The following is a 16,461-nucleotide window of genomic DNA, read 5'->3' on the forward strand; positions in this document are numbered from 1 at the left end:
CTGGAGCGCTAGTCGCTTGGGGGCTGAGGGCGCCGCGACACCTCCACCGGGTCCCCAGCCCTGAGCATCCTCCTTGGGTCTGGAAGGACTGTGGACCTGGGACCCCTCCTGCAGCCCAGGTGTCCCAGCAGCCCAGGTGTCCCAGCAGCCCAGGTGTCCCTGCAGCCCAGGTGTCCCTGCAGCCCAGGTGTCCCAGCAGCCCAGGTGTCCCAGCAGCCCAGGTGTCCCTGCAGCCCAGGTTCCCGCTCCCTCCCGGCTGCCCGAGCTCGGGTGCGCCCCAGCCCTTCGGCTCCTTCCCCGGACGCCTAGGGGGCGCCCCCGGCCGAGTGTCCGGGCGGGAGCACGGACGCAGGAGCAGGATGACGACAGCGACGGCGGGGATGACGCCACGCCGCCTGCCAGGCCTTCGCCGGCCGCGGGGAGCGCCCGCCACCGCGCCCCGCCCGCGCAGGTCGCCCCGCGCGCGCCCGCCCGCGCGCTCCCGAGAGGCGCGCGCCCGCCGCGGCCCCGCCCCGCCCGGCCCCGCCGCCCGCGAACATGGCGCTCGTGCCCTGCCAGGTGCTGCGCGTGGCCATCCTGCTGTCCTACTGCTCCATCCTGTGCAACTACAAGGCCATCGAAATGCCCTCGCATCAGACCTATGGAGGGAGCTGGAAATTCCTGACGTTCATTGATCTGGTAAGGCCGTCCCCTCCCCCCGGCTGCCCACCCGGCGCCCTGGGCCCCCCGGTGCCCGCGGGGGTCCTGCAGCCGCCCGGGGCGCGCGTCTTCCCCGGCGGGGGCGCCTCGGGGCCTGGCTGCCCCCCCGCGCAGCACCTTCGGCAGCACCCGCGGTTACCTGGTAACTGGGGGACAATGGAGGTGGTGCGCAGCAGCCAGGTGATGGGCTATTTGGAGAGGGACTCAGACCTGCTTCTAAGAGCTGCCACCAGAAGATTCATCAAGTACCGAAAGCATCGGATGACCTTGATCGTGAGCGGCCTCAGACCCAGGGGCCCTCGAGGTGCTTTCCAGAGCACCTGCCATCGGATACATTTGCAGCAACGAGGGAAACTGGGTCTTGTCTAGGTACTTGGAGCTTCACCTGAAAGCACCCAGATCCTCCTCCTGAGGGAGAGAAAGCACCTAATAAAGCGAGTCTTCTTTGCATCTGTTTTCTTGCCCAATGTCAGCAATTCACTTCCAGCCTTTCCTCATTAACAATAGGGGAGAGATGTTCGCAGTGTATTTTCACGGTGACTGGGCACTGTTCTCTGTCTCCTCATGTAAAAGTTTGCAGTAGTTTGCATAAGCAGCTCCTCTGTTGGCACAACATGATAGTCTTTTAATAGGTACAGACTATAATTATTGTTATTTCAAAGGTTGGCTCCTTCTGGCTCTAAAAAGACTCCCACACAGAATTGGACTGTAGGCATAAAGCCCAATAATGACAGGCAGACCCAGGAACTTCTGGGTGAAAGGTGACTAAGACCAGGTCACCCCCACACATAAAAAGACTGTCAAGCATAGGCAGGGTGTTAAACCAAAAACAGCTGTTTTAAAGGACCTAGAGAAAATGCAGAAACAACTCCTGAAATTCCAGATCCATCTGGCCAAGATGACACCCAAGGCTGGCCATACCAACCAAGTTAGCATCTCTTTAGTTGACGCTCCATTTTGAAGAAGAAAAGTTGGCACCTGTTTTAAGGTTTCTCTAAGAGTGCAGGATGCTTCAAAGGAAAGCACCCAGGGTCTTTAGAAATGCCAGCTTGTATTTGCATTATAAGAGATACCTTCTGAGAGCAATTTAAATTCTCCCTCAAAGTTCTAGACACACAAGACTGCCCAGGGCACAGACCTCACAAGTGTTTCCACTTTCAGACCTTCCACTTCCAACTCTTTCTTAAATCTGACCCTGAATGTCTGAATTTCCTGCCATTCTCCTTTCTTCTTCCCATTCATCCCTGTGAGAAGCACGTGACAAGCCTTCAGGGTGTGTTTTTCTGTCTGTATATTTTAGCGTTCAGAGGATAGAAGGCTGTCACCAGGATTGTCTGCCTGTTTGAACAGAAGTTGAAGTTGTTTTGACAGAAAGTCTTACTGGGTGCATTGGCTTATCAATGAAGATTGGCTTTGCCAACTGCTATGTGGTAGTCATTGTGCATAGGCTGAATGAACTATCTCTGCAGGCCTGAGGTTCTGATAAGTAGGTATTGGAGACCTATACATATTTATAAAAGACCTGTGCATATTATGTATGCCATGTATAGAACACCAGAAGACATGTGCCTTCTTCAAGTGTTTAAATGTAAGTTAAAGATGTTTGGATTTTCAGAATCCTCTTAGCAGCTATGTGAGCAAGCCTTTTTTTTGGTGAAGGCCTTTCCCCCTTTCACTGAAAGCTGGCCGATGGGAGAGACCTTACCAGTGAGGTGAAGGGAGGTTCTGTATCAGTGCTCACCCCTGTACTTGCCTTCCATGCTATTTTGGGGAAGGAGACGGGCAGGTTAGCATATGAAAGTGGCAGAAATTGAGAGCGTTGGTTACCCTAAGGGAGATGGCAGCTTCACCATGTGTTAGGAAACGAGGCTCACAAGAAACAATATGCCCCCTATAATCTTTGTGTGACAGGAAGTGGTAGAAGAGTCAGTTTGATAGGCTGTTATGCAGTTTTTATTTTAGCATCTGATGGTGTGTTGGGTGGTAGATTTGTGTTACTGGGGATTGAACCCAGGGGCTACACGCTCAGCCCTATTTTTATTTCGAAACAGGATCTCACTCAGTTGCCCAGGGCCTTGCCCAGTTGCTAAGGCCAGCATCCAACCTGCGATCCTCCTGTCTCAGCCTCCCAAGTACTGAGATTATAAGCATGGGCCACGATACCCAGCTGAACTTGACTATTTCAAATGACAGTTATCATCATAACTATATATATTTTTATACTCTGGTATTTAGGCCATGAATTCAAATTTAAACCCTTTCTTTGTTTCATATTTTTATATTTGGTCTTATGTTTGTATAGGGCCTTTAGTTGATCATTCAAACTTTCTTTATAAACTCCATGGCTTCTGATTGAAATAGAGTATTTCTCTTTAACTGAGAGTGCCTGTGTGAAAGTTCATCTGAAATATATTTGTAAAATTACTCATGCAAAGTGTTATTATTATTAGGGATTTAGAGTCCTTAGAGCTTAAGCATCACACAGCTGTTCAAATAACCAACCTGTCAATTTGCCCTGATGGCATCAAAAGATCAGGCTACTAAAACTTACCTGTTTAATTTTGCATTTTTTATGTATAAGAAAACACTGACTAAACTGTATTTCATAGCGCCTTGGATAATTTAATGATTCTAAACTTGTCGGAGCAATTTTAGAAGAGGGTTTAGCTTCTCAAATTTTTAATAAGAAGGCCATTTCCCTGGCCAACTTGGATTGCAGAGTTAGGGCATTAATCCTGATGGCCACAGTTAAATCCCACATTCTGGGGCATCAGTTTACTCTGATGGGAGTCAGGAAACTCGGGCTAACATATCCAGGCGCAGCTGTTTGTGTGGTAGTAGCCATTCCAGCTGTATTCGTATCTCTGTTTGGGTATGAGAGTATTCCAATAGAATCAAAGCTCATGGTCAAAAGCTGGAATGCAGATTGTTGCTACCAGTAACCTTATACTGTTATTCCCCAAGAACTTCTTTTCCTGGTATTGAAAGTCTATAAGAGCACTAAACTGCTTTTGGAAAATTCAAGTTAGTAAGTGGAAAAAGAAACACTATCTTGGTGTGGTAGGCAGACTCGTGGGCCCCCAAAGATATCCACAACCCACTGCCCAGAACCTGTGAATATGTTAGGTTACATGGCAGAGGGGAATTAAGTTTGCATGGAATTGAGGCTGCTAGTCTGCTGATCTTACAATAGGGAAATTATTCTAGAATCTCCAGTTGGGCCCAGTGTAATCATGAGAGTCCTTCAAAGTGGGATGCGGAAAAAGAAGATTCAGTCAGAACAAAAATGTAATGGAGAATATGGCATGGTTACCCTGGACATTCATTGGTAGGAGGGGGGAAGGGAAAACAGAGGCAGGGGGGAGAGGGCACCAAGTATAGTTTAAATTTATACCATTTATGTTCAATAAAAAAATTTAAAAAATGTAATGGAGGAAGAAAATCACGGAAAGATTAGCAGTATTGCTAGCTTTGAAGATGGAGCAGGGGGTACCAGCCAAGGAATTTGGGAGGCATAGAGAAGCTTGAACAGGCGAGTAAATGGATTTCTCCCAGCCTTTTCAGAAGGATCACTGAACTGCTGACACGTGGTTTTAGTCCAGTGAAACTTGTTTTGGATTTCTGACTTCTGGAATTGTAAAATAATAAACTTGTATTGTTAAGCCACTAAATTAACGGTAACTTGTTATTAGCAGCAATAGAGAATGAATACACTTGGCTTTAAAACTTCTGACCTAGAAAAAAAAACTTTAACTGTTGTTAGACTTAATATGAAGCAGATAGTGTCTTAATCAGTCATTTATGTATATTGGGTAACTGGTTAATTTTAGCTTTAAGGCAAACATAGGGTTTTGCTTGCTTCCTCTATGAAATCATGTTGGGGAGACATGCATACCTGTAATGTGGGCAATATGAGAAATTATAGACTGAACAACATGGAAAATACTGGCTTTTTCATTACCGTGAAGTATTTTAGAAACTATTGTGTATTGTTCAGGACCAAGGAAAGAAATACTCTTATTTGGAAATAAGCTGGGAAAAAATGAACATTTAAACAAACAGATGTTCAAATATTTCCTTAGTCAATATCACAGCTGATGATTTTTTTTTAAATGAGGCAGACTTATTCCCTTACTCACTGCTAAATGATCATTCTTCAAGTTAAATAACAGTTGGCCACCAAAGATAATAAAAAAGAGGAATCAAAATAAAACCAGCATTAAAAAATTAAACAAAAAAGGCAATTGTATTTTTTGAAGCCACAAAGTAATGTTTGGAGTTTAGTAGGTGCTTAATGAACGTTTGAATAAATGGAAGTTTTCTCTTTTCAAAATTTCAAGAATAGTTTTTCCTTGTCCTGTCTCCTCCTAAGATGTCCAAAATAATAGAACCTTTCTTTTTTTTTGCATCAAGGTAGAACCCCAGCCATATTTTTTATTCTTTATTTTGAAATGGTGTCACTGAGTTGCAAAGGGCTTCACTAAGTAGCTGAGGCTGGTTGTGAACCACTATCCTCCTGTCTCAGCCTCCCAAATTCTGGGATTATAAGTGTGCGCCACCAAGCCTGGCTAGATAATAGGAATTTTTTTTTTTTTTTTTTGTGGTACTGGGGTTCCTGGAAGCCCTTCTATCTCCGGACTACACTCCCAGACCTATTTTTACATTTTTATTTGGAAACAGGGTCTCCTAAGCCAGCGCGCGCGGCTGGCTTCGAACCTGCGCGATCCTCCTGTCTCTGCCTCCCAAGCGCGGGGATTACAAGCGTGCGCCACCACGCCTGGCAATAATAGGAATTTAAAATCCATGTCAACCAGAACTTTTTGTAAAGATATACGGGGAGTGACCAACAGAACCGACTTCTTTGAAAAGCGTGAACTGAATGCTTGTTACTGAAAATTCAATTAATAAGGATATTGGATATGAGACTTTTTTATTTTTAATGATTGAACAGACCTGGCTCTCTCGTTTGCTGTAGTTTCCAGTACTTACCATTTTGAGAGTTACCACTTCTGAGGGCTGCATCTTACAATCTCTCCTGTACTGTCTTCACATTCTGGTATTGGCAGAAGACTGTTGTTGAGATGTGCTTACTCAGAGTGGAACCAGCAAGACCAGTCATATCTGCTTTCTCTGGGAGCTGGCTCTGTCCCACATCTTCTGAATCATAATTTGTGTCTTAAGATGATCAGGTGATTCCAGTGCACATTCTAATTTGATGGTTGCTGCTCTAGTTTTTGTTTTGTAATTTAATGTAGAATAGCGGTAAGTCCTAGCCTTCATATATTAATTCTGCCTACTTTCAAAACATATTTAAGGTAATTTGTACTGTGACATAATTAAAAACACACGCTTGTAATCCCAGTACTTGGGAGGCTGAGACAGGAGGATCGCAGTTCCAGGACAGCCTCAGCTACTTAGTGAGGCCCTTTGCAACTCAGTGAGACCCTCCTTCAAAATAAAGAATAAAAAATAGGGCTGGGGCATAGCTTGGAGGTAGAATGCCCCTGGATTCCAACTGCAGTACTGCCAAAAAAATAAAATAAAAAATAAAAGAGAAAAATAGGTATTGGACATCAGGGATGGGTTACTTATTACAATTGAGAAAATATTCAGGGCAGTCAAGGCAAAATAAAACAAAACAAGCAGCAACAACAACAACAAAACCATTGATTGTTCTTAGTGCTAATAAAGGAGCCATAACAGTTTATCAAGAAAATAGTTTCTTTCTAGGCATTGGCTTTTCAAGGTTTTTTTTTTTTTAAATCACTCAGATTCTCAAATAAAAGACATTGAATAGCATAATAATGCCTTTAATTATTTTTTGGCAGAAGATATAGAAATATTCTTGCAGTTGATGCTTCTTATATCCTAATTACTGAAAGCCAAAGGCAGCCATATTTTTGGCTTGGTGAAGGAATTTTTGTAGGCATTTCAAGTAATATAATCTAGGTGCTTTGTTGTTATCTAAATCCCTATTCCAAAAGAATTTAAGAAAACCACAGAGGGTGGAGGATGAATAAGGGCTCAGATGTGGAAAAGCCTAGCTGTTCAAAGAGCAGGAAACGGTCAAGTATACCTGGAGGATACTTTTTTTTTTTTTTTTTTTTTGGCATGTGATGATTTTTGACATTTAGAAAAATGTTGAAGAAGCAGAATAAACTGCATAAATATACTAAATTTTGCACTTGAGTTAGTCTTATATTTACTTACATACTTATCATAAAATACATTCTTGACTGTAGTTCATAGCTTAATTTAAATAGGAAATAAAATATCTTGAGAAGAGATTCTGCAAGTCATTATATAACTATGGTACTTTGTTTTGCCAGGCAAAACCACAGGGTGCCATGTGAAGGCCAGTAGTTCATTGACGACTCAGTGAACAGTATTCAATGGGTTTTTGTTGTTGTTGTTTTTATTTTTATTTTGGGGGGGCTAAAACTGTACATTTTTCTTCCAGGAAATTCAAACTGAAATGTACACAGAAACTCGAAGGATCAAATAATGTTCTTTCCTAACCAGGGGGAAGAACTGTGAAAATAATCCTTTGCATGAAACCCTCTTCACCTTCTTTGCAAGTGTTGGTTTTTGAACAGACATTAAACTGGGGACTAGTTTTGTCAAGATTTGGGGAAATAGTTAATGCTCTCTATTTACCCATTCCCTCTCTTAGTCGCAAATGTTATTGAAATGACAGAGAGTCATCTGACCACTGGTTGAGGTCACTTCTGTTCTCATCCCTGCCATCCCCCATGTCTGGTATAGCATTTAGTAAAATTGGTAACTGCTCTTGAGGGTTTTCATTGGTTTCTCCGTGTTCCCCTGGAATGTCACATGTTTCCCTGGAAGCGTGAACAATAGTACAATTTTCCACATTGAATCAGATGTTCCTATGACCCAAGCATGCTTGAAAAAATTCTTACTGTTTAGGATTCCATAATAACACAGCTTTCTTTTATGCAGCCTCTGGCTGTGTGTGGTTAAAGGGTTCATTTCTCACCTGCAGACTAGTCCTGTCCCAGGGCGGTGAGAACTGAACTCTGTTTGGAAGGGACACACCCTTGCTCAGCCCCATTGTGGTGTGGTACAAGATACAGGATGGAGGCTGGACATTCTAAGAAGTCACCAGGGGAGTGCCAGACTTCCACCTTGACTGATATGTAGACCTGGAACACAGTCCTGTAATTAGAAATTTTTAATTTCAACAGCAGTGCATAGTCACTAGAGAAAATGTATGCATTTCTGTCCCACCTTGTGCACAAAAAGAAAGGAAAATTGCACAATATAGGAAACCACAAGGAAGACATAGAAAAGAAGATATGTTCCGTAGAATAATTTCATCAGTACCTACAAGTAATCTTACTAGGATTTCACTTACTCTATAGAAGAATTTAGGGAAATTTGACATCTTAATATTTATACTTCTAATCCATAAACATGATACTTATCTTTACTTATTTAGATTTAATTTTTTTCTCATTGGTGTTTTGTAGTTTTTAGCTCATGTACATATTTTGCTCTATTTATACCTCTTTTCATTGGTGCAATTGTGAATGGTACTTTAAACTTATTTTATTGATCTTTTTATGTTTAATTGACATTTTATTTGAGATAATTGTAGAGCCACTTCAGTTGTAAGAAATATAGATAACCTTGTGTAGTGGGCTTTACCTAATTTTTCCCAGCTTTGGATTGTTTTAGTTATTACTATAGAGATTTCCATATATACTTCTAGATTCAATATAATCTAAGTAGATTGACTAACATTTCAAGTAAAATATGCAAGACTTGTCAGTTTCTCTTCTCCAATAGTATATGTGATAGTTGTCATATTTTTGCTAAACTGACAACCCCATATACAGTATTATAATCTTTGCTAGTAAGAGTAAAATATTTTATTTTATTTATTTATTTTTTGGTGGTACTGGGGTTCCTGGAAACCCTTCTACCTCTGGGCTACACTCCCAGACATCTATTTTTTATATTTTTATTTGGAAACAGGGTCTCTTAAGCCATCGAGGCTGGCTTCAAACCTGCTCCTGTCTCCGCCTCCCAAGCATGGGGATTACAAGCATGCACCACCACGCCTGGCAAGAGTAAAGTATTTTAGAGAACTCAATAGAGTAAAATGGCTTATTGTATTTACCTAGATATTCACCATTTATGCTGTTTTTTTCTTTGATTCTTATATTGATATTATCCTCTGGTATCATTACTCATCAGCATGAAAACTTATTATAGCATTTTATTAAGATGAGGGCTGTTGGCAACAAGTTCTCTTAGTTTCTATCATCTGAGTGTATCTTTGTTTTGCTCTCTCCAATGTTAGATATTTTTGTTGGGTATAAAATTCTGGTTAACAGTTCTTTTCTTTCATCACTTGAAAGGTGCTACTGTCATTTGCTTTCTATGGTTTCTGATGAGAAATTTGCCTTTATGATTTTTACCATTATCTTTGGTTTTTAAACAGTTTGATTATGATACATCTGGGCATGGTTTTATGAGTTTATCTTGATAGGGTTTTTCTGAGTTTCTTAAATCTGTAGTCTTATGTTTTTCAACCAATTTGTGAAATTTTTAGCCATATTTCTTCAAATCAAATCATATTCTTCAAATTTCTGTATTTCTTTCTTCTCAGCTTGTGTTTCATTGACATGAATATCAGACATTTTGATTATTGGTTCACAGGTTTGAGGACTTGTTAATTTGTTTTTCAGTCTTTTTAAAGTTGTTTTTAGGTTATATAATTTCTATTGATCTATTGCCAACTCTACTGATTTTTTCTTCAGTAATGTACATTCTGCTATTGAACTCATCTAGTGAACTTCTAGAAATTTGCATATTGTATGTTTCATCTCCAAAAATGCCCATCTGATTCTTTTAATAGTTATTGTTTCCCAGTAATGAATTCTATTTTTAGTTCATTTCAATAGAATTCACCTTTGCCTTATGGAGGATGGTTGAAGAGCTGTGCTTAAGCTCTTGTATAATGATTCCAACATCTGGGCCTTCTTGAAGTTGGCCTCTATTTGTGTATCCTCTGTTTTTAACATTGATCCAGTTTTTCTGGTTCTTTGTACATCAAGTTATATTGGTTTATACCCTGAGCATATTATGTTTTGAGATTCTGGGTCCTTTTAAATCTTATGGAGAATGTTTGTTCTTTGTTTTCTCAGGCAGTCAACCTTGTTAGGTTCAGATCCCATGTTCTATCTCATGGAAGTTCTGGTGTCAGCAGAATTTTTAAAGATATTTTGCTATGCTTCTTGGGTCTGCTAGCTTGCACCACTCAGGAGCTTGCCTGGGACTGCAACATTGGTTTTTGTGGTACTCTAGTTATTGGTGCCTGTGCTATACTACTACTACTTCAGGTCATTTCAGTACATGTCTAAGACTGATATCAGTTCTTACAATGAATTATACATTGGCCTTTTTTCACCCCCCCCCCCATGTCTGTCATACTCTTCAGGTCACAGATAATCCTTTCTGACCAGGAACTCTCAGAATTTTAATTTCCCATGCTATCACGCACTCCACAAAGCTCGGGATACCTTCACAGTGAGGCAGCAAGAAAAGAGGAAAAAAAACATCCACTTCATATAGTAGGGATCCTTTATCCTACTTCCTCTAGCCAGAGAGATAGGTTTCCCAACATTTGTGGTTTTTGATACTCATGGGAAGGGAAAAAAGAAGAGGGAGAGAAAACTGCCCAAGGCACTCACAAGTCTTTCCCCAGACCTCTAGCTAGAAAGCGGGGTTCATCTGGGAGTTCCTGCCCTCAGCACTTGCTGCAGAGTTCCAGGAGTCAGCCTGGAGGTAAAAGGAGAATTAATTTCCTAGAACCTCAGTTCATATCTGGGGGTAAAAGGAGAATAAATTTCCTAGAACCTCATCCACATGGGTCCTTGTTCATTTCACCTTTGTTCCCAATCTATCTGCCATTGTGTGTACTTTTATATTCTGTTGAGGGTTTTTAGTGATCAATGGGAATGACGGGTGACAGCTGACTCCATTTGGATTGGCACCAGAAATAGCCGACCGATGGTTTTAATACCTGCTTTTTCACTTTTGTGACTATTTTGTGAATATTCAGCCATTTAATGCTCTTCCATAACATCATTTTTAATGATTGCATATTCCTTCACCTAGGCATTTCTGTTGGTTTTTCTGTTGGATATATAGATAGATTAATTTTTATATATGTCTGTGATTATTTTCTTAGGATAAATTTTAGAGATGGAGTAGCTATACAAAGTCTTAAGAGAATGTCTTAACTTTAAATCAATTTATACTCCCCGTAGTATGTGAAATATTGATTTTTCTATATTCTTACTAACACCGTAGAATAGAATATACAGTATAATGCCAGTGATCACTCAGTGAGCTTAAACCTCACAATTTCCTGTTCAGTATGTTGACTGACTGTCTTTCACCATGTGTTTCATAAATGTGACTAGTTCTCTTTGACTCTGTGTTTAGAAAACTCAGCGGTATTAGGCACATTTGGTTTGGGCTCATAAATACTTGAGCCAAACATAATTCTCCAGGTTCCCAGAGCATCCTAATTAGTGTGGAATTGATAGGGCTGCAGAGAGCAGAATGGCCTTCTATGAACAGTAGCCATGAGTTTGCTTGTACATTCCATTCATCTTGCATTAAAATTGTACTTAGCTTAGTAATGAGTGATTTACTAGGTCCAGCTTAAAAAGTTGGCTCCTCAACATTGAGGAATATGAGGAAAGTGTATTTGCTGTAACACATCCTTTTCTTTGTAAATACATTTATACATCCTCGCTATTTCAAAAAAGACACGAGCGTCAAGACTCCATATAGAGTGGGAAAAAAATCCTCTTCTAAAATACTAAGGTATATTCTGTGTGAGAACAGATCGCTCCTGTATCAACGCAGGTTCTGGCGTAGAAGAGAGATGGCACACTCAAAATGGGCAATTTGAACTGAATGAGTTCAGTGAAGGAACCAAGGATAAATGTTGGCAGGGTGTAGAATCACAACATATGGCACAAAACTTGTAGGCTGGAGCCTGCGGGCAGGTCACCACTGCTAGGCCTGCAGCAGTGACCCTTGGTGTTCATCTAGTGTGCAGAGGTCCTTCAGGGAGTGAGAAAAACCAAGACCCCAACCCTCCCTTTTTTCTCCTTTCCAGCTTCCTGCCAGTGTTCCACATTTGTTAAACCCAGAAGAGATCAGAGGCAAGAGAGCATCTCCATGCAGCACACAAAGATCTATCAAAGGGAAAAATGACTGAATTAAAACCTCCTACCACAAATGTGTTCAGAAGTCTCTGGATAATTTGCAACTAATTGTATATAATGAAGGAACATGCCTATTTCACAAGGCATTTGTTTATAGTTGAATATGTAAAATGCTAATTATTAGCATATGACTTTTTAGCAAAATATGCTACCAATTTATTGCAGCCTCATATACAGCATATTACATATCAGTTAATATCTATCGTATTACATATGTACTAGACTTTATAGCCTGAGACGTGAGCACTTGGGTTCAAGAATCAGACTGCACTTCAGTTTCAGTGTTTTCATCTGCTATTGTGCTGACTCTGGACACATTTGTTACTTCTGTAAGGCCAGATCCTTCCGTCTTGTTTGTTTCATTGATTACCCAGGAATAATAATAGTGCCTACCACATAGGATTGCTGTGAGGGTTAAATGAGAAAATGTGTGTTACTTGCCTAATCCAATACCTGGTACATATTAAGTACTTAATAAATGTTATCTGTAATTATTCTAATTGCTACACATGTACCCATGATCAGGCACAAGAATCATGAGTTGAGAGGACTTTGGTGATTTTAGGAAGAAGCTAATTGCTTTCCCAAGTATAGTGTTCAGAAAGGATTGAGAGTTCAACAATTAAATGCACAGGACCTGGAGTAAGACCTCTTAGGTAGATAGAGATCTAAATAGATATAGATGGATATTTTAAAGTTTATATATGCAATAGGAAGTATGAAAATTCACAATACTGTCAAAAATTAGAATTTACAGTCAGCTTGTTTAGAGAATCTAAGAGAATAGTTCCACAAAACTCGAGGCTGGTGAAATTACTTTTAAATATGTAGTAATTCATAATCCCCTCCCATATCTGCTGTTCTGATATTTGAGATGATAGCCATAGAGCTTTTTCCTGTTTCTGACTCAAAGAAAAAAAAAATCTTGAAAGACTTCTTTTTATTCCAACGGGTCAGATCTGGGAGGCAGCCAAGTGTTGCCTGGTTGGTGACTAAAACTCAGAAAACACTGGGTAAGGAAGTAGGACAAGGGCTAGCAGAAGTGCATGCATCCTGGGAGGTGTTATAGACACAAGTAAAACACTGTCGTATTTTGCTGACAGGAAGAATTTGCAGTGTGCTCCAAGATTGCTAGTTTTTTTTTTTTTTATATGTATAGACATTCACTGCATAATGATGTTTTCATCAGTGATAGAACCAAATATGGGTTGCTGGTCCCATAAAATTATAACAGGGCTAAACAAAACTATTTCCTAGTACTTTTATTGTACCTCTTCTGTTTAGACATGTTTAAATAGACAAATACTTAGCATTGTGTTACAATTACCTACAGTATTCAGTAGAATAACATGCTGTGCGTGTTCATAGTCGAGGGCAGTAGCCTTGGGGTGTAGTAGGTTATACCACTTAGGTTTGTTCAAGTAGTGACATCATTTAATGATGTATTTCTTATAATGTATTTTCATGATTAAATGATGTATTCCATTGCTTCAGAGTGAAAAATCAGGTCATAAGTAGGGAAAAATGCCTACTCAATAAAGCAGATGCTCATTACATGGAAACCTACAAAACACTACTAAATTGAGATAGAATTGTACATGAAAACATTTTCAACCATAGACCTCGGAATAGAACAGCACCTATTTAAAGAGTGACCCCACATTAATCTACATCTCCTACCTGTTATAAATACTAGCATTAGATAAACATTTTCTTGTTCCAGATTGAGTAAATGAAAATTATTGCAAAAAAAAAAAGAAATGGATATCTTTCTGAAAACTCACATGCAAAGAACATTAATGGAGATTATTTACAATAGGAAACAATAGAATTTTATGTATTCAGAATTCTCATTCTGAGCTGGGCATGGTTGCGCATGCTTGTAATCCCCACGCTTGGGAGGCGGAGGCAGGAGGATTGCGCAGGTTCGAAGCCAGCCGCGCTGACTTAAGAGACCCTGTTTCCAAATAAAAAGTATAAATAGGTCTGGGAGTGTAGCCCGGAGGTAGAAGGGCTTCTAGGAACCCCAGTACCACCAAAAAAAAAAAAAAAAAAATTCATTCTAGTGAAAAAGGCCATGGCCTCTATGAAACAGAGCATAATGGTTTAAGTTGAAAGTAGAAAAAAGAAAAGACCACAAGACGACAAGATGAGGTGATGAAGAAGAGGGAGGCTTGTGAAGTAAAGTCAATTGCAGGGCTTTAAAAATGCATCAGCAAAATTAAACCCCTGCAATAGGTCCAACAAACAAACAAATAAAAACACCAAACATTAATACTGTGAAAACCAGGCCAGTGTAGTGGAAAACAGGCTAAAGAAATCCTTTCAGAATTGAAAAGAAAAGGAATAAGAAATTAAAGTAATGAAAGAGAAACTGTAAGATAAAGGGAATGGAAATTTAGTATCATTTATTGGTTATTCATTGTTCCTGAAGGAAAAACAACAGCAATTAGAATAAAAATATCTATCAAAAACTAAATAAAATTCTCAGTGCTGAGGGTAAATACATAAATATTCAAAACCCCCCAAATACACAGAGTGTATATTGCTTAAAACAAAACAAAACAAAAAAAACATTATACTTACCTGGACTCATCCTAGCAAAATTTATGCTTTGAAATAATTATTACCTATTATAGAAGTATTCATGTATAAAAAAAAATGAACTAAGAGTACTCCAACAAATTAGGAGCAAAAATTTCAGTGCTTTGAGTCATCTAAATTTACTGTGTATTTAGATGCTGAGTCAAAGAAATGAACACAGCAACATCTACAGAATTTTGAAGAGAATTGTAATTAAAATTTTTATACCCAACGAAGTTATCTTTTAAGTTAAGATAATTGAAATATATTATCAGTTATTTAAAAAAAAGATTTCGAAAACAACCACCCATATACTTTTTTTTGTTTATTCTACTTTTATTGCCTTTTTATTGAAAAAGATAAGAAATTAAAACGTAAAGTTTAAGAATAAAATAGAAATGGTATAAGGTGGCGTGGTGACACACACTTGTAATCCCAGTATTTGGGAGGCTGAGACAGGAGGATCACACAGGTTCAAAGGCAGCCTCAGCTACTTAGTGAGGCTCTCAGCAACTTAGTGATACCCTGTTTCCAAGTAAAATATAAAAATAGATCTGGGAGTGTATCCTGGAGGCAAAAAGCCCTTGGATTCCATCCCCAGTAAAACACACACACACACACACACACACACACACACACGTACACACAACAATAAATAAATTTATTAAATGAAATAGAAATGGTATAAAATTTGTGTTATCCTTGAAACTGATTGATTTTAAATTAAGTCTAAAGAGTTTGCTTGTTTTTAGGTTATAAACAATGATGGTATAATTAAAAACTAAAATGCCACTGCTGGAAAATTATTGGTCAAAAATCTATAAAATTAATGTGGTTTTTATTATAGATATTTTATTTGCTTTTGTGATGCTGGGACTTGGACCCAGACCTTTGTACCTGCTAGGCAAGTGCTCTAGTACTGACTTGTACTCTAGCTCTTAATTTTGGATATTTTTAATTTCAATTAAAGTTATAGCGAGCTATCCTAGCCAAATGTTTTCTAAGCACTGCTCTGAGTATTTAAGGAATATTTATTAATATTCTTTAATATGAAACTACTAATCTGAATATGAGTTTTGGCTGCTTCCATTACAATTTACATGAATGAATATGCATTGCTATGTTTAAACTGGCTAAATGATCTCATTTAAATGTAGTATGCTATATCATTGGTCAGTTTCAAGGGTTAAATTGTAGGGCAGTTGAGGACTATTTGCCATTAGAGTGGGCAAGTTATTTTAAAAATCTCACCCAGTTGGACTACTACTTTCTTTGCGCTTAAATTATATATTTAAACCAAATAGAATAAAAAAGTGAAGATGAAGAATGTTGTATTATTTTCTCCTTCCTTCCTTCCTTCCTTCCTTCCTTCCTTCCTTCCTTCCTTCCTTCCTTCCTTCCTTTCTTTCTTTTGGTGGTACTGGGGTTCCTGGAAGCCCTTCTACCTCCGGGCTACACTCCCAGACCTATTTTTACATTTTTTATTTGGAAACAGGGTCTCTTAAGCCAGCGCGGCTGACTTCGAACCTGTGCGATCCTCCTGTCTCTGCCTCCCAAGCGTGGGGATTACAAGCGTGCGCCACCACGCCCGGCAGAATGTTGTATTATTTTCACTGTAAATAAGACAAAGCCTGAATACCTTATACTATGAATTCCCCTGAGATTCCATGATGGACACATTACTAGAGTTTGGTACTGATGTGGATGATCAATGGATATTATATGGTAATAATTAATAGTTTCTTTTCATGTAATTTTATCAGCACATTGTAACTATACATCATAGTGAGGTTCAGCATGATACAGACATGTGTCACACAGCACTTGATGTTTTTCTCTTCAGTTCCCACTCCTTCCTACCTCCCGTACATGTTAATAGATTTGGTAATGATACCCTTATATAAGT

General features: G+C 39.4%; 1 protein-coding gene across 5 annotated transcripts in view; it reads left to right on the forward strand.

Annotated features, from left to right (window-relative positions):
- Positions 1-537: 537 nt before the first annotated feature.
- AIG1 (androgen induced 1) overlaps positions 538-16,461 on the forward strand; it is a gene marked incomplete at both ends in the record, with an annotated part of 250,850 nt that continues 234,926 nt past the window's right edge. For all 5 annotated transcript variants that reach the window (XM_080700303.1, XM_080700304.1, XM_080700305.1 and 2 more), the window contains one exon: positions 538-678. In XM_080700303.1, the coding sequence (XP_080556429.1) occupies positions 538-678 (141 nt within the window). The remainder of the gene's footprint in view (positions 679-16,461) is intronic.

Source organism: Muscardinus avellanarius, assembly GCF_963383645.1.
Source record: "Muscardinus avellanarius genome assembly, chromosome: 8".
NCBI classification, from domain to species: Eukaryota; Metazoa; Chordata; class Mammalia; order Rodentia; family Gliridae; genus Muscardinus; species Muscardinus avellanarius.